Source organism: Leuresthes tenuis, unplaced genomic scaffold (assembly GCF_036924035.1).
Source record: "Leuresthes tenuis unplaced genomic scaffold, fLeuTen1.0.hap1 SCAF_14, whole genome shotgun sequence".
Taxonomy (NCBI): domain Eukaryota; kingdom Metazoa; phylum Chordata; class Actinopteri; order Atheriniformes; family Atherinopsidae; genus Leuresthes; species Leuresthes tenuis.
This window is the reverse complement of record NW_027325368.1, coordinates 15139728-15163615: the sequence shown is the minus strand read 5'-3', so window position 1 is coordinate 15163615 and position 23888 is coordinate 15139728. Positions and strand designations below refer to the sequence as shown.

The 23888-nt window shown below is 38.1% G+C and overlaps 1 protein-coding gene across 5 annotated transcripts in view; it reads right to left on the bottom strand.

The window, feature by feature from the left end:
- The window catches only part of tnr (tenascin R (restrictin, janusin)), a 153710-nt gene that overhangs the window by 51497 nt on the left and 78325 nt on the right, over nucleotides 1-23888 (bottom strand). For all 5 annotated transcript variants that reach the window (XM_072363524.1, XM_072363527.1, XM_072363526.1 and 2 more), the window contains 8 exons: nucleotides 19135-19255; nucleotides 13971-14217; nucleotides 13766-13866; nucleotides 13001-13163; nucleotides 11838-12314; nucleotides 4313-4432; nucleotides 4049-4192; nucleotides 2501-2616 (listed from right to left, as the gene is read on the bottom strand). In XM_072363524.1, coding sequence (XP_072219625.1) covers nucleotides 2501-2616; nucleotides 4049-4192; nucleotides 4313-4432; nucleotides 11838-12314; nucleotides 13001-13163; nucleotides 13766-13866; nucleotides 13971-14217; nucleotides 19135-19218 — 1452 coding nt within the window. In that variant the 5' untranslated portion in view covers nucleotides 19219-19255. The remainder of the gene's footprint in view (nucleotides 1-2500; nucleotides 2617-4048; nucleotides 4193-4312; nucleotides 4433-11837; nucleotides 12315-13000; nucleotides 13164-13765; nucleotides 13867-13970; nucleotides 14218-19134; nucleotides 19256-23888) is intronic.

The window sequence follows — 23888 nt, the reverse complement described above, 5'->3', positions numbered from 1 at the left end:
TGACAATCATGTCCTTGATAACTATTACATTTTCAACTTGAACTGCATATATGTGTAAATGAGAGTGTGTAAATATCTGATATTTCCACTGCCATAATTCATAAACCAGTTAAACAGTCAGTAAGAGGTAAGACAAAAGTATCTCATTAAAACTGAAAAACAGTTTTCTTGGACGAAAGGCACTGTATCAGCTGTAGCAGGATCATGCAAAACTACCTTGCTGAATATTATGAAACCTGGTGATGAGCTGGAACACAGATAAAGGAAGAATCTAGTGAGTTTCTTGGCGACTGCCAGTGAGAGTGTTAGCCTTGGCAAAGGACTGTACTTGTGGAGCACCCCTCGAGTTTTAAATGTCAGTTTTCAAAGTGTTGTGCACAACAGTGAGAATTTCATCTACTGCCACTGTCTGACAGTATGAAACCTTTCAAAAAGACTGCAAGGTTGAAGTTAACTTAAATGCACATTACAGAATAATGCATACACACACACACACAATTCTCACAGAACTCCCTTTCTCCTTCATAAGACAATTTGCTGAACACAATGAAGCCTCAGATAAAAAAAAAAAAAAAGATTGATTTTCATCTGGTTATGGAAAGTGCCTGGCATTGCATTTTCCCCTCTCCACCGAGTACAGGAGGAATTTGAATCTGAATTTTTAATCTTAACAATGTTAGCCATGGGCCTGAATTAACATTTATCATTTATATAAACATCATCTTTCAACAAGATGAGAAAAATACTAGAAATGTGCACCTCCTCATCCTGACCTTTGAGCTTCCACTGTTAGCTTCACTATGAATCACAATGAGCAGATGCTTCAGGGGAACTCATGTGTAGTCGTCTTTGAGTTTCTGTGTTTGTGAATTTAATTTTGAGGGAACAGCAAACTGTATTTTTGAGAGAACTGAAGTATGTATATTACCCTGGAAAAATCCCAAATTGATACTATTGAATGCTGATATGATTTCTAAAGGTTGCATCTGATCCCTGATGTTGTAACCTAACAGCAAAAAATACTGCGGTACTAAACATACGTACTAAAAACAATAATGGCAGGATAATAGTTAATTGTGACTATTTATATACAGTGTAAGTGTTTCTAATAATGTTTGCTGGTGGTCTTAAAGCTCCCTCCTCCCTCTCCATTTCCTTCTTGGTGAATTCTGTATTTATTTGCACAGGTCTAAAGCTTCCATGCCTACTTCCATTATGAGATTGTCAAAATTCACAATCCCCTCTGCTGGATTAAATCTATGGGGGGTGGGGCTGCCGAGTCTTAATATGATTTCCCCTGTGGCTAGGGAGAGACAGAAAGTAAGACTGAAGAGAGAGCGTGTACAATAAAAGAAAGGGATGGAGGGTAGTTGGAGAAGAAAGGGTTACAGATCTCAACCAAGAGGTGGTAGATGGAAACTTTAATCAAGGGATTAGGAGAAAATGTGGAGGGGGATGGAAGAAGATTGAAGAAGAGTGACAGTGGCGAGACATCACGGAGTGGATTGAGAGAAGGAGAAGGTTAGGGCTAAAAGCAATAAAATAAAATTAGGGAGGCATCTGTTTTTTTCATTCACAAACTCCCTATCCTTATAAAGGCTTAAAAAAGCCACAAAAAAAAAGCATCTCAACATCAGATTTGGGGCTTAGAGCCGGGTTGGACCAGAGTATACCTCTCCAGAGAACATCTTGAAGGAGAAAACCAATTACTGTGAGAGGGATGAGATTAGAGTCCGAAGAGTATCTGAGTTTACAGCAGGCGATAGAAAGAGAGTGCTCTGTGCTTCCTGGATTTGAACTTGTCCCTGATATGGTTTTGCGAAGAAAAGGGGAAACGTGTTTAAGAACTCATCCCTCTAATAGATAATAAGCTCAAGACAATCCACTTGTTTCATTTGTTTAATTTAGGTGCTTGCATTTGGTATTCAAATAGTGTTGACCTGATGAACAGTAATATTAAACTGTTTTGAAACAGTTCTTCACTCTGTTCATAGCTTTATAAGTTGCCTGAAGTGTTTTAGTTATTTAGGGTTAGTTAACGGTGCTTGATTAATTATACTATATCATTATTACTAACCTTATTAATACTAATTTGACAAAAAATTACAAAATTGAACACAGAATAATTAAAAACCTGTTTGAAACCTACATCTACGCCTGTGCACCGACCTCATTAATAATAATAACAACAGCGTTGAAGCCTGAAGACGGAGTGCGACTCATTTATTCAGAAAAAGAAGGTTCACTTGTTAGCTCACTCGGCCATATATGTGCAGTTTCACTAAAAACAAGACATTAACAATAATGCACATAATGTTCTAGCTGGACTATTATCCTGTTGTGTATTATCAATCTTTTGTAAATACTGAGTTGAAATATAACCTTAAGAAGACCTGAGAAAAGCTCTCCAGCATGTCGGTGCACCTGCACCTAAGTGCATCATCAGTGTGAAGCGGCACATAAACGAACAGCACTACATCCCTAAGTGTCCAAGCTCTACCTTGGGGATGAAACTGATCTCCCATCCATCAAAGGAATAGTAGAAGGGTTTCCACTGGACCTCCACCGACGTCTCTGTGATGGATTTGAAGACTAAACCATCTGGATTGGAGAGATCTGGAGAAGAAGTCAGACAACGTATTATTGTTCTTCAGTGATCCACACAGCCCATAAATCATAACTCCGTGTAATGCTGAACCGTGGACATTTCTTCTCTGTTCTGTTGCCTTTCACTTTATTTCTTCATTTCTTTTGATTATGAATAATGCTCCACTAACATTATTGACTGTTTACGGTATTGCTGACACGATCCCACATGCATACTCATATTGCCCTGGATCAAATTAATTTACATTTCATTTTACTGAACAATGGAAAATGATCTAGATGATATTGATTTAACAGGTTAAAATATCTGCTAAAACCATTTATTTAAAGAAACAAGATTTTTTTAATGTATTTTTTAGGTTATAATGAAGTTGTTGGATTTTTTTATATTTGAATTGCTACAAAAAGAGGAACCATTGCAGTCAACTTTTCGCATAGTTTGCTATGTCTATTAACATTTTCCTGAGAGGTTTAAGGTCATAATTTCTCGTTTAAGGTATTTTCAATACAATATTAAACTATTGATTTTTTTCTTTGAAAAATAGATCAGCCTAAATAGTGTATAAACTTTTTTTTTCTAATACTTATGAACACTTGGACATTAAAAAAATATTTTTCCACAGTGTGTAAGAACCCATTGTTTTTTTATATAAGTCACTTTAAGTTAGTGAGATTTATAACAAGATGAGACAGTATACTGATAAGACTTTTCAGGCTTTTGTATAATATTTTTGACTATTGTAATGAAAGTTATATACAATCTGTTTATATCTGTTCTTTAGTTTACAATAAAAAAAAACTAAACTCTTCATCCATATTCACTCAGCAAAACACTGAATTCACTTTTTAACAAGCAGCTATTTTCACGAAACAAATCTTTTAATTTCATTTTACAAAGACAACCCATCAAATCATATCCTCACTGAAAAGTGCTTCCATCAAGTTTAACTGCCCTAATTCCTTTATTACTCATAAATGTACCACTACTATAATCAAATTCACTTAAGTGTGAAATGGAGGATACTTTTAGCCTGCCATGATGGCACTAATAGAAATACATTTTTATCAGATGATACAATGAATGGCCTATTACTTATGCAGGGGTTTGACACAAATGTATGTAGTCCCTAACAGATCTAACAACCTGATATTAACACCTAACAGTGTGTGTGTGACATAAACAGTTATAGGTGAAAATAACAACCAGGTCGCAGAGAGGAACAGATGGTGTTGTTATTACACTTAGAGAAGACTTTGGGGGGTATTAAAAAAAAATTAAATAGACAAGCTGTGTGATCATTCACATGACTGATGTGTGACTGCATACGTGTGTAAGCAATTTTGCAAAAGAGTAAAGAGGAAAAAAATAAAGTCAAGGATCAAAGTCAAAATCCTGAAGTCTCCAAAGTCAAAGGAGGAAAAAAAAGAAAAGAACACTTACAGGTCCAAACGGTAATACTGGCAGGAACACTGATTGTGTTGTTAATGACGGCAAACACATTGATGTTATACTCCATGCCTGCCTCCAGTCCTGATACAGTGCAGGTGGTGGTATTGCCTGGAATCCTCAACTCTAGCTGCACGCCTGATAGAGAGACAGCAAAAAGTAAAAAGATGCTCTTATATGAGTAAGCACCAGTCAGTCTGCAATTAAACAACAATTAAAGAATGTTGTTTTAAAACGTGAGCTCAGATCTGTACTTACCACCTGGGCTGCTTGGTGTGTAGGTAACTAAGAAATCTGTCAGGACAACTGACCCCTCCCACTCCAGGTCAATGGTACGATCTGTCACTCCTCGCACATTCAAGTTCATTGCTGGTGCCACTGTTCAAACACAAGGCAATAGTAATCTTATTATTACCCAACAACCTCACTTTTGTAGAAATGTGTTATCACCTATTACAAGATTACAGCTATGGTAACTCTTCATTAAAAACAACATGACTCAGTGCTGCTCATAAAGCATTGTATCCATTTAATCCACTCTGACTACCATCATTTAGCAAATCTGTCATCAGCTCCTAAGGAGCAAAGAGTGGCTGGTGAAACTGAGTGAGCACAGACGACTTGTTTTATATGGTTTATGAATGACAAAATGAGCAAAGTTTTATTGTGTAGCTTGATCAGTTGCAGTGAGTTCCAGAGACCTCACTGCACCACCTGGAACCTTGCCGTAAAGTGCAGATAGTATTCATAAGTTTACAGCATGGAAAAATTGGATATTTGTCTGTTTTTTGGCCCAGTAACCACCTGGTCTTGCATTTTGATTTATGACACCTTGTCGCACAATAACAAACACACTTTCACCATAGATTTCTATCTTCAAATCAAGACTTGGAAGTTAAACAACAAAAACAACAGTTTCAGGCAAGGCTTAAAAATCGAGGTCATGTTGATTCATTTGATACGTAAAGTGCTAAGGTAGCTTGCCACACTGTCTTCACTGTTTGTCTGGGGAATAAAAGATTTCTAAAGTTGTTGGTTTTCCCCTCGCCTAACCTCTTTTTCCTGCCTTTATATGTTGATTGTTGGATTAGCATGATACCAGTTTGTGTAGGCAGTGATTAATTATCATATTGAAACAATAAAAAAAGTGTAAAAATAATATTTGCCAAAATTCTTTTTTCTTTTTTGACTTTTTGGTTTATAAATGTTGTAGCTACTTGATTGGCAACAGGAGTTGTGCTTGTTCGTGAGTCACTGTCATCCCTCTCCTGCCTCCTTGGCAAATCTTCAGCAATTGACTAATCAAAGATCATTACCAAGCATGCGTCAGGGTTTCTGTTGTATTTGTATTGTATTTCTTTTCCCTCTTAAATGCAATGAGCTTCAATGACTAACAAATCACAAAACCCTCTGCATTGCAGGCTGCAGTTCACTAATGTTCACATACAGACCACACAACAGAATCATTTTCATTTGTGTCACCCAATTGCTTTTGGGCTTTTTGATGATGCATATAACCACACCTGATTGACCAGATGGTGCCCATCAGGTGGCTGATATTGTGAAGCTTTAATAGCAATACCAAACAAGCAAATATGTCTACAACATCAGGAATATGTATGTTCATGTTTGTACCCCTAAAGCAGGCCTCCATAATTCAATTAAAAATCAAATAATTTGCAGTGCCCCATAAAAACATTCAAGTGCAGCAGTTCACAACATTGGTTTTAAACAATGTACAAGCCTAAAGAGAGACTAATCCTGTCACCGTTTGTTTGGATACTCTTAAGATTACTTCTGTATCAGACAGCTGACAACCAAGTAGATTCCCATATGTACTATATGCTTTAATTTCTCTAGCTAAAAAAAAATAAAATGCATGAATGCGTGTCATTTTTAGCAGACAGCACTGAGAGCGCAGCTCTACCAGCCAGTAGAAGAAGCCAGTGCTTATGGCAAGAAAAGGATGAAGTGGAGATTTTCAAGCCATAAACCTGAGAGGTGGCTTTGAATGTAAATGTGGGGGTATAAACAGGAGTGTTTACAGCTCCCACTGCTACAAACAATGGAGGGGAGGAGGGGAGACAAGTGAAGGACATACAAGAAGGGAGGATGAGACAGAGGGCACATAGAGTTTGAGACACACTCTGGACCGATGAGAACAAGAGAGGAGAAAGAAAGATGAGCATGAGGAGAATAATTAACAGTGAGGAATGATTAAGTGAAAGATAAAGAATGCAAGGGTGAAACAGAAAAGACAGACAGGAGTAAAGGTGCAGTGAGTGTAATGGTGCGATAAACAACCTCTCACCTCTGAGATACAGGACACAACAGCGCAGCTTGGAGGCCTCCTCTGGGAACTTTTGGGCTATTTCAGATACTTTCTCACTCAACTGGCAGATGGAGGTATGCCGTGCAGCAGCTTGTTCATTTCAAAGCAGCAGTGAGAACTTCTGCAGCATTTGCAGCTAGACTTAGTTCATCAGTTTAAATCAAATTTGTTGGGTGTATAAAGGAAAAAGAAATCAAGGGAAGCAGCAGTAATCCACAGGATAGAAGAAGAGTGATGAGATGAGGTCATGCAGGAGGCTGAATGAAAGAGCCAATTGAAGATTTAACTTCAGTAATGCCTGTCAATGTAGATAATGCTGAAATCTACAAATGTCCAATAGAAAACTACCTGATTAAGGTAGAGAAAATCATGTTTAATTGAAAAAAAAAAAAAAGTTAACCACCTCGGCGTAGGGTGACAAAAGGAAAAAACTCATTGTATGAAAGTATTGTACAACATGAAAACATTTGAGGAGCTTGAAAGAAGATGTTTTATAAACTAACTCGTCTCATTCGGATGTTCAAGGTTTTTGTCTTCTCTGAAAAAACTGTAAAATCACCCACAATGCATGCATTCTTCCTGGGGTTTGATTCAAAAAGGGAAAGTCGCTGAAGGTTATGCAAGAATCTCGCCTGAAGTCTGTAAGTCTCATTAGGTTTAATTAACATGCTATTATGGGCAGATGAAGCAGCATCTACTCAACGAAGACCTTGATGAGAAAAACTCAAACACACAACAGAGGTCAGTGCAGCATCAAAGGGCTAATTTATCTTCATATTACTTTGTGTGATGGAATTCCTCTTATCAACCGACTCCACAGAAACTTTTTGGCATGAAATCTATTTTGTGGGCTGTGTGTGATAGAGAACACTGAAATAGACATTTCATATTCGACATTTCATGTTTATTTAATATCTAATGTTTATTTTCAGTTCCCCCTCTTTAAGTGTTGCTACTAAACTAAAAACCAATGGATTCTGCTAATGTAGTGGTTTTCCTAGTCATGGTTAACATTAGTACCTTTGTTAAACAATGACCCATTCATGTTCAAAATGCATTAGAATTCCATTAGAAGTGTTGTCATTGTCTTTTGATCCATCAGATGACACTTTGGTATTAGCTTGACCAAACGCTCAGTAAAATAAACTAATGTGGGTTGCTTTATGTTTACGAAAATGCAGGAGGCCGTCTTATGATAACACAGAATGATTTTAGAAGTAGTGTTTGGGAGTATTTTGGATTGTTTTCTGTAAATGGTATAGTGACAAACAATGACAAGGCAGTTGATTGACTTTGTGCAAAGTAGAAGTCATACTTTGCAATGACATCAAATCAACGACAACAAGCCTCAGTTACCAGCCCACCAACCAAGTGAGGAAGCAGGGGTGCCACATATAAGTCAACGTTGGGTGTTCAACATTGTCTGATGGCCTTCTATTCTGCACAGTCAGCCACAGAAGGTTCCTTGCCAGGGGCGGTTAAAATGTCATTACTAGCCCGATAGCAAGATTTAAATGCAAGGATCTGTGTTGTTTCAGGAAGTAATGATGGAACAGAAGCCACAAAGAACTGCAAGAATTGTTTATTTCAAGTTTATTCTATCTTAATTTCTGTACTAATGAGACAGCCCTAATGTTCAGTCACATGAGAGTGGATGAAATGTGGCTTGAGCTGCAGTTCAAGGAAATCTGCTGAGCTCACAACTCATCTGATACCTGGCTTCATCTACACGCAGTGAGCAGAGAGAGTTATATGAGAGTTTTATAAAATAATTCAGGCCTCAGAGCCTCTTGCATCCATATACCTGGGTCTTCACATTCCTGCCGCTCCTGCTCACAGATTCTCAGCTGATAAAATCTCAGTCATGTGAAGGCCGAAAAAGATACGTGGACAGAAATCTTATCATCGCAGTGAAAATACTCAGCAAGAAAAAAGAAAAAAAAGAACTTAGAGCACAATATATCAGACTATTTTTGAGCAACTTTTTCAATACTTGCAAAAATAATTCTGGAAGTCACACACAAAAAAAATGCTTTTGACAAAACTATCTGGTTCAGGAAATCGTTTTGGAGTTTAGCCACACAACATAGTGTCAGTCTTCATTATTATGTGATATACATGTTCTTGTGTTGCAGAGGCTGCTCATGAGTGGCTCATGTGTGCTCTTTAAAGTGTGTTTACTGTTTTCATTTTCTAAAATCTCTCTCCAGGCATTGATTCAACACTTGAAAAACTCCATTTAGATATAACTACAATTTTGCCTCGTCTCATTCTCTGAGCTCTGTTAAATACACAAATTTGTCCCTCTGTTCAATACCTTCTGGTCTCCCTCCTCCCTGTGCATTTGTTAGCAGATACACAGTAATCTGAGTGTAGAGATGCACACTGATAATTACAGAGAAACTGAGCTCAAAGAGAGGAGCGAAGCAGCTTTAGAGAGCTGCGCTGAACCGAAGACAATAAAATGTGCACAAAAAAACAGTGTTTCTACTTGACTAGATGAATGTGTTAAATGCTAAAATGAGATAAATCATGGTTCGGATTGCCAGCTCTAAAATGTTAGCCCCACCCTGAAAGTTGACGGAATTCAGACTCTGATTTTAAGGCACTGAACATCTATGATGGAAATGCTCAGCGATGGCATTCCCTACTTGTTTCACTCATGAACTGTATCATACACAACTACTTTACACAATGCTGACAGATCTGCTGTGAGTAAAAAAAATAATAATAAAAAAGACAAGTTGTTGACTCATAGCGCCATGAAGCTGACTAATGTCAGTCTTTTAAACGGGACAATGAACAACGCAATAAAGCAGGAAAGCATGAGGAAGATCGTGGTCTTGATGTATGACTCATAACATAAAAGCTCTATTGCAATGTTGATATCTACAATAATAATGGAAATGGAAGTATAATAAATATAACATAATGGAAATCCCCACCGCAGAGGGTGTCAACAAAGCAAAAATGTCACTACAACTTTTCCACAGTGTCACCAAGATTAATTTGTTTGACTTACACCTTTGCTGTAAGAATTCAGCGTCGGTCCTCAACACAAGTTGATATCTGCTTTGGGGATAGATGTACATTATTTTTATGTAAAAATATACATGTCATATATCAACTCATGACTATATCAATTTAAATTCAACAGCATCTATTATTTCTCATACTGGGGGAGTGCAGGTCACCATAATTGAAGCAAAAACGAACGCTGCTTTCTCCAGCTTTTGATAACGTGAAAGTCTGTCAACCTGCGTACTGGTAATTGAACTGCTTTGTTTTGTATTCTACAAACTCTCCCCTACAAGCACTGGCTAATTACAAAGAAATAAGCAATTTATCTCTCTCACTTTGTATGGATATTAAATGAGAGGTTAGCATGGACCAATCAGCCTTTGTAATAAGATTTCCCATCCCCATCTTCTTATAACTCTCTCTGTCTGTCCTCATCTGTCACTTTGTTGACAGGTGCCTCAAATGGCACAGGATGATGTGGAATTTTGGCATGGAGAGATGATTTTGAACAAAGGCAAGCACTGCTCAGAAACTGTCTCAGCTGCAGCTAATGTGACGGTTCTCTCCCCGGATGAATGTGACTTTTGACAAATGAGTGCTGTTATATCTTCTGCTGTCCAGTGCGTCATGCACTTACAGGCAGGTTTATTTTTCAGGCTGAACTTATACATAAATATGTCAGAAGCTGTTTCTTTTCAGACCTGTGAAATCTATCCCTTATCCAACTTGGTGGTTAGCTTAATAATCTCCTTCATTAATTGATAAAAGAAAACACCTGCTGCGATAAGCAAACTGGCTAAACATTTGCTCGTTTCAGGTCCTTAAATGTGAGGATTTCCTGATTTTCTCATGACCTTTTTCAAGTTATTTTTCTCTTTAGGTGATTTGATGATTTTGATTTTGTATTTGATTAAATGTTAATAAATGGAACTGGAGCCCGAACCTGTCTATGTTAAGCATTCATATGGGACTTGTACAACCCATGGTGTCATACCGCCTCTACAAATACTCCAGTGAATGTCACATTTTCATCCTGATGTACGTTAAGATATCTTTTATAGAGTTTCTCTTTTGTGTGTGTGTCTGTCTGTGTGTGCAGGGCTGCAGGTAAAAGGTCTTGATTGTGAAGAAAAACAAACTCAGTCTGATGTATTTCCAGTTCGCTCTTTCACTGAACGATATTTAAACTTCCACCAACAAATTTCACCAGACAGGCTTGTTTCCAGCTCCTCATGGCTGAACATATGCACATTTACCAAGTGATTTCCTGACATATATTTCTTATCCAAAGTCTGCACCAAAGGTGCTCACATAAACACATAATGTGCATTTGTAGTTCTGAAACACAATATTTTAGAACTTTAAACAAAAGAGACACAATCTGATTCAATGTGGGTTTTTTTTGTTTGTTTTGTTCTGTTTCATTTCCCCTTAAACCATGGGAATTTATGAGCATTTTTTTGGCATCAGAGTTAGGTTTAAATGTTGGTGTTGGCTTAGTTTGTTTTGGAGTACGAGTCTGTTCTTTCAATTGTGACACCCATTAATTAAAAAAAAAAAGAGTATTTGACTTTAAACAAAAGAAATAGCAAGACAGTTGTTCAGTTCCATTACATTTTATCAGAAAGATGAGCTAAAATACCATTAGATTTCTTGCCATGGTACTCCCAAAGTCCTCCTGTAAATTGGGCTGCATTAGTACATACCTTTCTCACTCTTCCAGACCACTTTCAAAACAGGTGAGAGTGCAAACACTATTCACCCATACATCCATAGAGCACTTATTTAGTGCTTTTCTTTACCACACACATTTACACAATTGTGAGGATCAGTATGAAGAACACTTAAACCACCTACTTTCTTTCTGAATAGCAAATGATCTGTTTGTGAACTAAATTTGTGATCAGAGGTTGCCTTTTATGCTATGTAAAAAGTCCCAAAACAATCCATGTTTTAACAAAATTAGATAAGTGGAAAAAGTGGCAGTGGGGGGGGAAATAACTCAACACAGGAAGACAGAGCCTTGAGAGATCATGGATGTCTGTGTCGCATTTTGGTCTCAGTTTTACACCCATAAATGTTATGTATGCTTTCAAATGTTGCATAGAAATACTCAATGACAGTGACAGCCATTTACAAACGGGAAGGAATCCCATTCAATGTTACAGCGCCAACACAAAAGGAAAAGAGCTTTAAGTTTTTTAATTCAGAAACTGTGTTTTAGAATTAAAAAACAGTGGTTTGGATTCAGACTGAAATCTGTTTCTGCTGGTTTTCTGCCCTCATTTCTTGCTGAGTGTGAGGGTGGATGACTTTTTGCTCAGATTTTCTGCTGCAGGGAATTGAACTGCACATGTCAAAGTACTTTTTTGCACTTGCAGATCCAGCTAAAGGTGTGTGTTGGGGGGGGGCTAGAATTTGATAGCTTACCAGAGTTACAGTCATCTCCAGCAAAGCCCTCCTGGCAGACACAGAAGCCCTCCTTGCAGACTCCCTTCTTGCTGCAGTTGTTGGCACAGTAAACCAGTGAGCAGTCCTCTCCCACATAGCCGGGTCGGCACTGGCATGTCCCGTTGATGCACAACCCCTGATCCGAGCAGTCATTGAGACACCGTCCAACCATGCAGTCTTCCCCCGTGAAGGACTCCTCGCACACACACTCCCCATCGATACACAAGCCACGACCAGAACAGTCTGAAGGGCAGCGTGGCTCTGAACAGTTGTCACCTCCAAAGTCACGGTCACACACACACTCCCCTTCAATACACACGCCCTGACCAGAGCAGTCGTTTGGGCAACGAGGCTCGGAGCAGTTTTTGCCCGTCCAACCTTCATCGCAGATGCAGCCACACAGATCAAAGCTGAAGCTTCCATGGCCGCTGCAGCCTGGGACAAAGTCCAAACGTCCTGCAAAAAAAGGTATACACACTGTGTTACATGACAAAAATACTCTTGGATTTGGTTAAGATAAAAAAATCAAATGTAATGTTATGTAAATATCCAGTCAAGGTTAAGTTATACAGGTTGGCATGCTTCAACAGCCTTGACAGGAAAAACATTTGTCTAAACAGCCATAAAAAGCTGTTTCAGTTTGTGTTAGTCCATCTTGCCACTGTCCCCCTCAGCTAAGCATTCCATCCTCGTTCTGATTCTGATCATGACTGCAGGAGAAAATCACATTCTCACTATCGAGATGGAGCGTTATCAAAGAGTATTTGAAATGGGTGATGGTGTCATTGGAGCAGATCCTTTAACTATAATATATTCCGTAGTCCTGTCCATTCTAATCCTCTCATATTATAATAGCAGCAGTATCAAAGATTTCACCACAGCCTTTCTCCACAGTGTAGCAGATGAAAGAAGTTGCCCTCCAGACTAAAAAACACGGGTGCCATCCGTCTCATCTTCTCTGTCTGGTTTACTGTTTTCTTCTTGCCATGTCAAAACAACCAGTTTCTGGTGTTTTTCTTTTGGTTCTTTTTTATATTTGCCTTCAAAAGTGTGCTGTACTTACGATAAATCGAAATAAGCAAGAAAAAAGGGTAACTTTCTATACAGCATATGCTTAATTGTAGGTTTTAAACAGAACTCACCCATGGCAGAGCCCTCACCACAGCATCCAGATCCACACTGAGCTCTGAGCAGGGAAACTTCTCTTTCCAGCATCTCCACTCTGGTGGCGAGCTGCTGGATTGTGGTTGTTGCTGGACAACCGCAAGCTGCTTTTGGGATGTTGATGCGGTGAGTGAATGTTACCTGAAACACAGTCCAGTTTGGTTTAAAAGCTAATTTTGCCAACTAAGGGAATTAATTAAACAAATTAGATAACAGTAATGTGACATGGCACATTTAATTGATCTTCAAGTGGTCTATGTTTAGTTTAGTTAACTGTAATCAGCTTAAAAGGTTTTCACAGTAACAGCAACATTACTGTGAAAACAGAAACATTATAATGTATTAGAATATAGTTTATAGCAACCTGGCAGAGACGGTTCCACTATTTATAAATTTTTTCTTTTTTTTTTGCGCTCTACAAGCTCTTGACAGAAACATTTATTTCAGGCCACTAAATGATCTGCTCTGTTCACTAATTCCTTCCCTAACTTTTGTTAGGATTGAGTCAGCAGAATTTGTACAACCGCTTTAGAAGTCTACAGATTTTACACAGATATTTCGTCTCACTAAGTACTTATCAATTCTAGACAGAACAACATATGATCATGAATATGCTTTGTTGAAGTAGATGTTTCTTAGAAAAATGTCCTTTCCACGTGTGATGTTTAATCTAAATGATTGTGTTCACTGTTCCTTATATTTTCTCCTAATAACATCAAATATATTATAGTTGAAAACCACACCTGGCTGTCAGCATCCAGTGTTTGCTCAGTAAATTCTGTTGGTTCAATTGGATCCATTGGACCCTCTACTGAAGGTCTGGATCCCAACTCACCATGAGAATCTGTAAAGGGAAAATAATAAATAAACTTCTGAAAACTTTAAAATACATAATCCTTGCTGAGTGTGCCTTGAAGATGAGGGATAAAATCAAATCGCAACCAGAACCTTTATTGAATCCGAAGTCCTCACCGTCACCTGAGCCCGGTGGTGCGGCGGTGTCCAGGTCCACAGAGCAAAGTGACTCCAAGGGTACATTGATGTTGTATACATGGTTAAAGACCAGAGGTTGCTCCCGCAGAGTCTGGTTAGGTGAGGGAGCAGCTGGGGGCTGATAACCCCCTGAAGTCTGCCTCCTCACTCTGGTGGTTCGAACCAGCTTGTAGTCTCCTGATGGAGCAGCATGAGCAGCACCCTGGGGAGAGAGACAATGTGAAACAAAGGTTTGGACTCAGGAATTCTGGTTGTTTTTTGTATGTGTGCATTTACAAAATGATGGAGTGAAGACAAAGGACAGAACCCAAGGGGACAAAAAAAAAACATGATGGCAATAGTAAAAAGCACATGAAGAATGTTCTCTATAGTAGTTTTCACATGGTGCTGTTTGTGTGTCACAAGAGAATTTCTGATACTAAGCAAGCAACATTTTTTCAAGTAGAAAAGACTGATGGGAGGAACAGAACATCTTCAGGGAGTAACGCCTGAACTCCACAGGTTCAGCTGGATAACTGTTAGATTAAGAACATTCTACTCTACTCAACTTTGTAATTTATGAATTATGTTTGATTTGTGAGTCATAAATGTAGCTCAGAGGCACTGTCTGCTCAGCCCACTCAACAGGGCTTTCATAGCAACTAACCATGGCAGATCTGTCAAGATTTGGATAACTCAGCATGTCAAAGCAATGTGCCTGGAGATCTGTTAGCAAATGAGTGTGAGCATTTAAGGCTTTGTGGGTTGTCATATTTGTTTTTCTTACTCTTCCTCCAACCTAAACTACAAAATCAAACATATTCACCATCAATGCTTTGCATCAACTCAAACAAAACATAAATGTTATCATATGTTTGCAAACTCCCAAACCCCCTGCAATTATTTTAAACCTAAAAATCGATTCTAAGCCAAAGAGCATTTTCTAAGTAAAGAGACGTTGTGCTTTGGTCTCCGATAACAGCATCTCCGTAGCACAACATTTATTTAATACATTTATTGTATCCCTAATTGCACCTTTACATTAAAGATGAACATACTGTTAGACACTTAGTACAACAGAAGTCTGACCATGTTTCATTTCTTTCATCATATACAACAAGTCGTGCTCTTTCTTGATTTCCATGATTTAAAAGCGCTGATGGGAAATCTTTTGCAATGGCGCCATGCTGTGAAAATGCGTGCAGTGTGTGGTTTGGCCTTTACTAAAAAAAATGTTGCCACCACAGAAATTGCTCCAAATTATGTGCAAAGTGCATCATTTGGCATTAATGATGTCTTCAGAGAATGCAAGTAGCTCATGCCATGTGCACTAACGAACCCCCATGGCATCATGGTCCTAGCTTATCATCCATGCATGTAGAACAATCTGGATGGTCCCACTCCTCTTTAGCGTGAAAGATAAAACATCAGTGAATTTTTCCCCATTTTTCTGAAAATCTCTTCTGAAACAGATTTATTTTCATCAAATTCAATGCCATAGCTTTGAGATGTTCATCGACATCTCTAACCTTAGAAAGCTGATACATCATCTATGTACTATTATCTGTTAAATAGAGTGTATAACTGATTTGTATTTACAATTTACCTTCCTTTTTGTTCTATTTCTTTTCTTAATGGAGAGGAAATGCATGTGATTTAATCATGCATGTGACCGTCTTGGGTTACAACTTTAATTCACTGAGTGGCATTAAGAAAGCAGGCTCAGTGACTGTAGATAGTTCAGCTGGAAAACATGTATGAAATGGTGAAGAGCTGTTGTGCAATCTAGTGCATCAACATGTATCAGAAAGAGGTGAGGCTTTTTATTTATTTTAGCAGAATTCTAAGACAGGAGAAGAGAGCCAAATGTATTTCAAACATTCATAGAGGCAACTGGAATACAGGATTAGAGATGAGGATTGCAGTGAAAAGTTTGTGTTTGGTATGTATGTAAAAAATGGAATATGATAAGGAAAAAAAGCTCTTTAGCATCTGTTTGTGAAACTGCATCCAATTTTTTTTCAATTTGATGGAAAAAAACACGCAACAATGTTCCTTTAGGCGTTGAGGGTTAGATGTTAGCCAGTGACAACAGCCTTAAAGGTATTTTCTGAGAGTGAAATTTGCACAGACAGAAACTTAATGTTTAAAGTTTGCTCTGATTAAATCTAATATTGATGTTTTGAGGGACGATTAAACACACTCTTAATCTGTTTTTATCATCCTGATTCAATGAGAAAGAAACTTATTAGAGACCACAATAAAGTAGCAAAAAGTTTTCTCCCAAAACATTTTAAGTCAGTTACAACTCTGCTCACAAATAACAACAACTGCTGCAAGGTGGATGCTAATTATTACAAATGTTTCAACATATAAAAGTCCTTACAAACCTGTGTTCGAGATCTACTGGTGTTAGGTCAACTGGTGACTTTCCTATGCATGAGACTGATTTATCAAGCATTGCATTGACGCCTAATCAAAATGTTGCAAAAGTACATAAAAGCATTCAGAATGTCAGTATTACAATATGTCCCAAATGTTGTCATCTATCTTTTGTGAGACTGGTAACAATATTGTTCAGGCTTGCAATAAAGCATAGTCTAGAACTAAGACCCTTCTCAGGCAGAGACAGTGCTAAGCTGCAGCTAAGTGTTGTAGATTACAGCCCGACTAACATCTGGATCTGGTCTCATTCAAACTATGACACACTTCTTCACAAAACCATTGAAGGTCACCTTAATTTGCTGTAATGTCTTAAGGAAAATAAGTCTCAAACATTTATGACACCAGACATATTTGTTTGAACCAAAACTTAGTACAGAAACAGCTCAAAGTGTGTCCCAAGGGTCTGTCTTTAGATTCCTTCAGTTTAATGAAGGGCATTTTAATCATTTATAACCAGGATATTTGAAGGTAAACAACAAGCACATGACACATTTCAGCTGGGGAATTCTACTTTCTCCTTCAAGGAATCAATATGATCAGTAAACAGCATAAAGTTTTTACATGCAACAGAAATCTAGCATCTATACATAGGAAATGTGTTGATTTATCAAACCATCTGTACTCCAGAGGACACAGGAGGACCTGTACATCACTGAAAATGAGAGCTTATTTCAAATATCCACAGTGAGCTGCAGATGCTGCAGCATCTCTACAAGTTTGAGAACGTGATGAAATTCTGAGTCAAACTGGGAGGTTTGTTTACATCACAGTCCTCCAGCTGCAGCTCCATCATTTTACCAAGTATGCTTTACTCATCTGACAGTCTGAAAAGTGTGGTGAATTATTAATGATTTTGATGAGAAGAATATAATAGAATATAATAAATATAACGTGAACATCTGTGTCCATAGCAACATAACAAGACCACAAAACAACAACATAACAAGACCACAAAATATGCAAGCAAATTATTTGGCTTCATGCTTTGGGGGGCTTTCACAATAGTTGTTTTATCCACAACACCACCTGTCTGCAAAGAAGATATATAACTTTGCAAATCTACAATAAATCTTGTTCACTGTCAGCTGTGTGACAGGTGCCATTAATTCAACGCCCCCATTTTAACTGGCGACAGTCACCACTTAATACAGATGTCTGGATCCTCGTAGGGTGAGTTACTGTGTGCTTTTTACTTTTGAGTTTGTACAAAGATATTACTTTCTGCTCTCTGTTGACTTATTTCATGTTTAAAATTGCAGTAGGTATGAGCAGCTCGGAGAACTTGGAGTTCTGTGTTATTTATGAAAGTCAACGTGTTGCAGACTGTGGAGTTAGGCTCAGTGTTTACCTTTTTATGAGTGAACTCAGTATAAGAACAGACAGATGTTTTTGTTTCATGGTTTGGTTTGTGTCATCTTGATGCATTATAAAAAGGACACAAAATGAAGGAGGAAATTCATGCTTCCCCCAAGTTTCTACTCTGCAGGCTGACACCTTTTGCTCACAGAATGCACAAGCAGCTCTTTACAACCAGGAGAATATGCAGTTTCTCTCATGCTACTTTTTTTCACACTGTGTTTGTGCTCTAAGATAGCTGCTCTACTGGAGTAGTTGTAATCTCCAGATGAAGATCTTTAAATGTCCTGGAGGCTGCTAACTTGTGTTTAAAAATCTAAAAATGACTTACTTCTTCCTTGTTAAACCATCTGTATCCATTTGACTTTATTCCTTGACATTACATGTGGAAAAGTATCTTTCTTTGCTCCTTGAAATGTATCAGTGATTCAGGCTCACCGTACAAATTGTAAGACTCAGATCTTGATCCATCTTTGAATCTTTGTTTTTAAATAAGCAACCTGACTCTTGCTCATTTTGAGTTGGGATGGGCTCCAGCCTGGCAAATGTTGCTTTGTTGAGACTAAAATAAATTTCACAGGAGACCGTTGCATTGTTATGCTTACAAAGAAAGCTGCTTGACATTTTAAAATAACAATCATGCTTTTTTTCCCTGGATCTTTGACAGTGGGTACTGAAAAGTAAAACATCTGTCATAAATATGCTTGTCTAACCAGTTGATCTGAGCTCCAGTAGAGCTTGAACAACAGTCCATATAGAACCAGAATGTCAATTTGGGACTTTGCCACCTTCATTTCATTGACAAATCCTTCTTTGAAGCATAACAGGGCATTCTGACTTTTAGATGCTTTCAGGCTTTGGTTTGTGAGTTTTCTAGTGTAGAAATTAGATAGATAATAACATGACAAGACATGCTGAGATAGACGTAGATGCATACCCTCTAAGGCAAAGTATAGCGCTGTGGCTATTAACAGCCTATTTATGATTAAACAATAGTCTTAGAACAAGTAAGAATTACATTTGACAAATAACACCATAGACACAACATCTCATAATTTGATGAAAAAAATGGGAACTTTTGTCAGTCATTGCACAGCATGGGTTATCAGGAAGTTTGACAAGCCCAAAATTTACCAAGGCAAACTGTTCTATTTGGTCTTACTTCCTAAAATGGTATACTCACCAAAGTAAACTACACAAAAAACATGCTGACTTGGGTATAAACTGGCCAGGGTAGAATCTCAAAGGATATATGCCAAAAAAATAGACTGGAAATAAATCATGAAAATAAAAAAATAGCTTCAGACAGTGCCAATTCTTTTGTGTAAACAGTCTTTACCTGAAGAGCAAGAAGCAGAGCCAAAGCCAGGATCCAGCTGCTTGTGGGCACAGTGGCCCGGTGGCCCTGCGCCGCCAGTGGCATGTTGTGATCAAACCTCACTACTGCTGCCCACTCACACCTGTAGGAGTGAGAAAAAAAGAGCAAGAACAGGAGACAAATTGAAATCAGAAAACCGTATGAAAAATATTTACAACTGTACTTGTGTGTCTGCACATGAATGCATTTGTTCTTGTTACTGTGCCAGCACTGAAACATAAATACATGACTTTGTGTTAGTGTGAGTCCCACTACATTCAGCTCATCCTCTTAAATGATACATAAACGCCTTTGATCTAATGTAAAGTAATTGGCTTTAGAGGGGAAAATAAAGATAAAAAAAAAGTCTTGCAGGGATTATTAAGGAGAAGGCAAATAACCTTTGAATACATTTTATCACGCAATACCACATATTTGATCTTCCCACTTGGGAGCAATAAAGAAATATTGCTCAGGGACGATGTTGATAGATGGATTTCAGCAGAGACGTGTTGTGAGTGATGCTGCTGTAATCCTGTCTCCATTGAGTGGGGAAGCGAGAGCAGGGACACACTGAATTAAAAGCCGCACAGAAGAAAAACAGACGTGGATGCTTCGAGCAGACTGTCACATATCGGCTGAGACATGATGGTGCAGAGTTGAATTTCTATTTTAAAGCAGCTCATTTTTTAAGTTATTGAACTTGATGTCAACGTTCAAGCAATTCACTCAACCTGCAGAGCATGTTTCATGGTGTGAGGACTGCTTGTTGTGTGTACGTTTAAATGAGTTAACTATAATTCTGTGTACAATTCCTTTTTTGCTTTAGCATGTTCAAGTGGGTGTGGACAGAAGGCAGCTAAAGATGGGCCTGTGTAGTTTGCATTCAAGAACCGCTTATCACAACAATGTATCTCATGTTGGTGAAGCAGGCGATTGCTCTCAGCACGTTCCCTTTGTGAGAACCAGATGGTGGTCTTCTTATCTCACCTTACTGGCTCAGACTGTTTCATGATCATTTTGGGTGGAAATGTTGAAAAAACAGTATATTTTCACATAGATGAAAAACAAAGAGACTCCAAATGTTGAAGCAGACATCCTTTTAAGTTTGTCTCGTACAAGGAAACTAAATGCTTTTTTTTTTGCTTGTTTGTTCTTTTAGATTAATGCATTCTCAGTGTCTGACTCTCAGTGCACATTCTGCAGAAAAAAAACACACATCACTTTTCAAACAGTCCTCTTTTGAACCAGAACTGGCATATCTTTCATTTCATTAAATCTGTGTATGTGTGCATGTGTGTGGTGAAAAGGAGTCGCACCTAACCATGTTGACACATGCAGTGTATCTTAAAAAAAAATAAAAATAGAGACAAAGAGATAGCTGCTTATTATCTGCAGGATGCCTCGCCTCAGACAGTGCTTCCATTGCTTTTAAAGATGACTGTGGCCTTGCTGGAAATGACTCCAAACCAAAGCCCTTCACTCTATGCTGAAGAGATGGAAAATGTACTTTGGAACCTTACCTCAAGCATGCAGCTGCTGTCTGACATGACAGTAGTCATTTATAATTGTTGAATTCGCTAAACAAAATGTGTAACAAGAAAATGATGAAAAATTGAGATGGACGAAGCCAGCTGGAACTGTTCTATTCAAAGCTATTAGCTAAAGCAGTGTCCCTTTGGCTAGTTTCACTGGATAGCGTGTGTGTGCTTATGGGAGGTTATGATGACAGATGCCGCTACGTATGTGAGATGTTTTATTCTCAAACTATAACAAGCATGACAGATAGCATTACATGGAACTGGCTGTTACCATCATATTTCACACCAAACATATCTGTACTGAATGTTACTGCCATCTGTTTCTTTGACTTAATGAACATTTTAGAAGAAAGTCTCCATGGGTTTTGAATAGCTTCAATAACTCTTTGAAATTTCCACAAACTGATTCTGACCTGATGCAACATGTGTTTTCACTTTTCCATACCTGATGTAATGCAGACATTGCAAAAAGTCCTTAAAGAGAACAGTCTAGGAAACAAAACAAACAACAACAAAAAAAAAACATCTATAATTTGACACGCAGGCAATTGCATCCCCTGAGAATCCCTTTTTTATTAATTTTACTTTTTTGCAACTGTGCTCAACATAACATAACATTCTGCATTGTGCTGTTCTTATAACTAAATGGGCTGACATAGACAGTTTGCTGATTTCAATTTGTCAGCAGTCTAATGTTCTTGCCTGCTTACCTGCCTGATTTGACAAGTTGTGCATTGCATTGTTATTCTGATGACCAGTCTAACATCTGAGCAAAATGAAAATGAGGCTTTTAGTTTTAGTTAACTTTGCTGACACTCATTTACAGTGACACTGATTAATGTACGTGCACAAAGCTAGACGTAGCTGATCATTTCCACCATGTCATTACAGAAGATTCTGTTTGATACAGTTTCTATGACAAAGAAATGGAAATAAAACATTACATGTAATGACACTTTTTTAATTTTATCATAGACCAAAAAGGAGATAGAATGATAATGTGTGCATGTAAGCTTATACTTTAGTCACAGGATCATTGTGCAGGCTGATGCCGGATCGCACACAACAAGACACAATTTTAGTGGAGGCTCAATTATAGGCAGACCTATTCATTCTGAGAAAAGAGAATCAACATGCTTCAGGCACTAAAAGTTGGCCTAATATACTCATTTTTTTTCCCAGGAGTGAGTGCACATGCTCTTAGACAAGCACACGAGCCATCATAAAACCATGTGCACTAATATACATGCTCTCACAATACACTTACATAAATCCACAAAATAGACTTAGAAATATAGTCACTAGTATGTTTACAACCACGAGAAAAATACCTGAAGCACAACTGAAATGACAGTCCACCTGAAGCGATGGTAAATTAAGTCTATTAGCACTCAGCCCGTCACTTTCTGAAGCTGAAAGTGCAAAAGTTCAAACCTTTTTCAAGTTATCTGGCTTCATAGAGTTTTAAAGGTTTTCACATTTACTCTTTATTCCCAGTAGAATACTCTGCATATGTAGGAAAGTGAAAGTTTAATGGGTTTGAAGAGGCTGTGAACAATGTGGTCAGATCATGCATTACCTAGTGATTTCTCTTTTAAGGACTGGATGGGTTGTCCCCTTTTGAAGGCTGAAATGAAACTGCCATTTCACATATCAGCCCATGAAAGACATACAATATTCAGCTTACAGAAAAATGGCCACCTGTAAAATACCCTCAACTATAAAATGAATCGCAGAAAAAAAAAACACATTTAAAAGTTTGATCTAGTTTTTGTCTTTTTTTTCTTTATTGCTACAGTGAATTACATTTACCTTTGAAGTGAGCTTTTGATTTCTTGCTTTGACTAAATTGTTCAACCTCAATGTGAAAAACTGGTAGGTGAGGCAGAAACAGAAAAAGAAAGGAATCGAAAAAATGCAGAGTATAATCAGACAGAGATACTAATCCAATTATTTTTGTGTCTATAAATTGATCAGTTGCTCCATCTGTTTAGACAGCTTTCTTGCTTACAAACAACTGGATGAGTGCACATTCGGGGGCCAAAAACTGCAGCTGGCAGTCATAGGATTGTGACTAACTTGGGCAATTTCCTTCCATCATTTTAGGCACCTGAAATAGGTTTACAACTTGTCATCTCTGTTTAGGATTTCAGCTCTGCCAAACAAGCCAGGTGGAGCAATGCCATTGGCCCTCTAATTGGAGCACACACCTCTGAGATGATGTTGCATTGAAACATATCAATATTCAACGAAGCAGGTGCAGTCACATTTTCAATGGTTTAGTGGAACTTGCCGTTAATACAACATATTGCATTACAAAGGGGCCATTGATCATATGTATCTTATACTGGAGAAAAAAGTTAAGTTTGTATTTTTGAGTAAATACATAACACTTTTCTTGTCTTGTTGACCCCGCAGTCACCCCACTGTTTCACTACAGGCCACATTCAACCATATATTCTTACAGCTCATAGTAGTGTAATCAGTGTAATAGTCTTTGCAAATCTTTAACGAATGCATCAGAGCGTACGTGGGGTTCAGTGTCTTGCCCAAGTACACATCGACAACTGACTGCTGTTGCTTAGCTGCTGACTGTTCTCTATGTAACAGCAAGTTTCACACTTTTTGTTCAATCTATTCAATTATTCAATTAATATTGCATACTAAATGTTTGGTTAAATACCAAGCCAAGCAATATGTTTCATGTTTTTTGGTAGACTGTCGTACCCCTGTGGACACCCACTGGCCAGTGAAGCATCGCTGTCATAGTGTGAATTGGCCACACCTACGAAGGTGTGAATAAACAACATACCACTCTGAAAATGCATGTTTTTCTACCTATTTCTACCACCTGCTTGAGCTAACTGGGTTACACAATACTTAAGCTGCTTTTAAAAAACTTGAAAAAAAGCCCTTATTCATGGCCGACCGTGGCGTTGATCTTTACATTGCAGCCTATAAGCTCGGTCGTGACAAAGAGCAACAAACAACCACACAATACTTTCTTCCACTTTCTTTCGAGTGGTTGAAATTCTGCCTCTTTTCTGAATCCATTGTCTCATAGTGAAAGAGTCAGTCTTGCCAATGGGTCAAACCTCCATTTTCAAATGTAAATGTAAAAACAAATGTAAAAGAAGATCATTTTGGGGAACTACATTCAAGCACAGATTCAGACACATGAAGCGTACGCCTGAT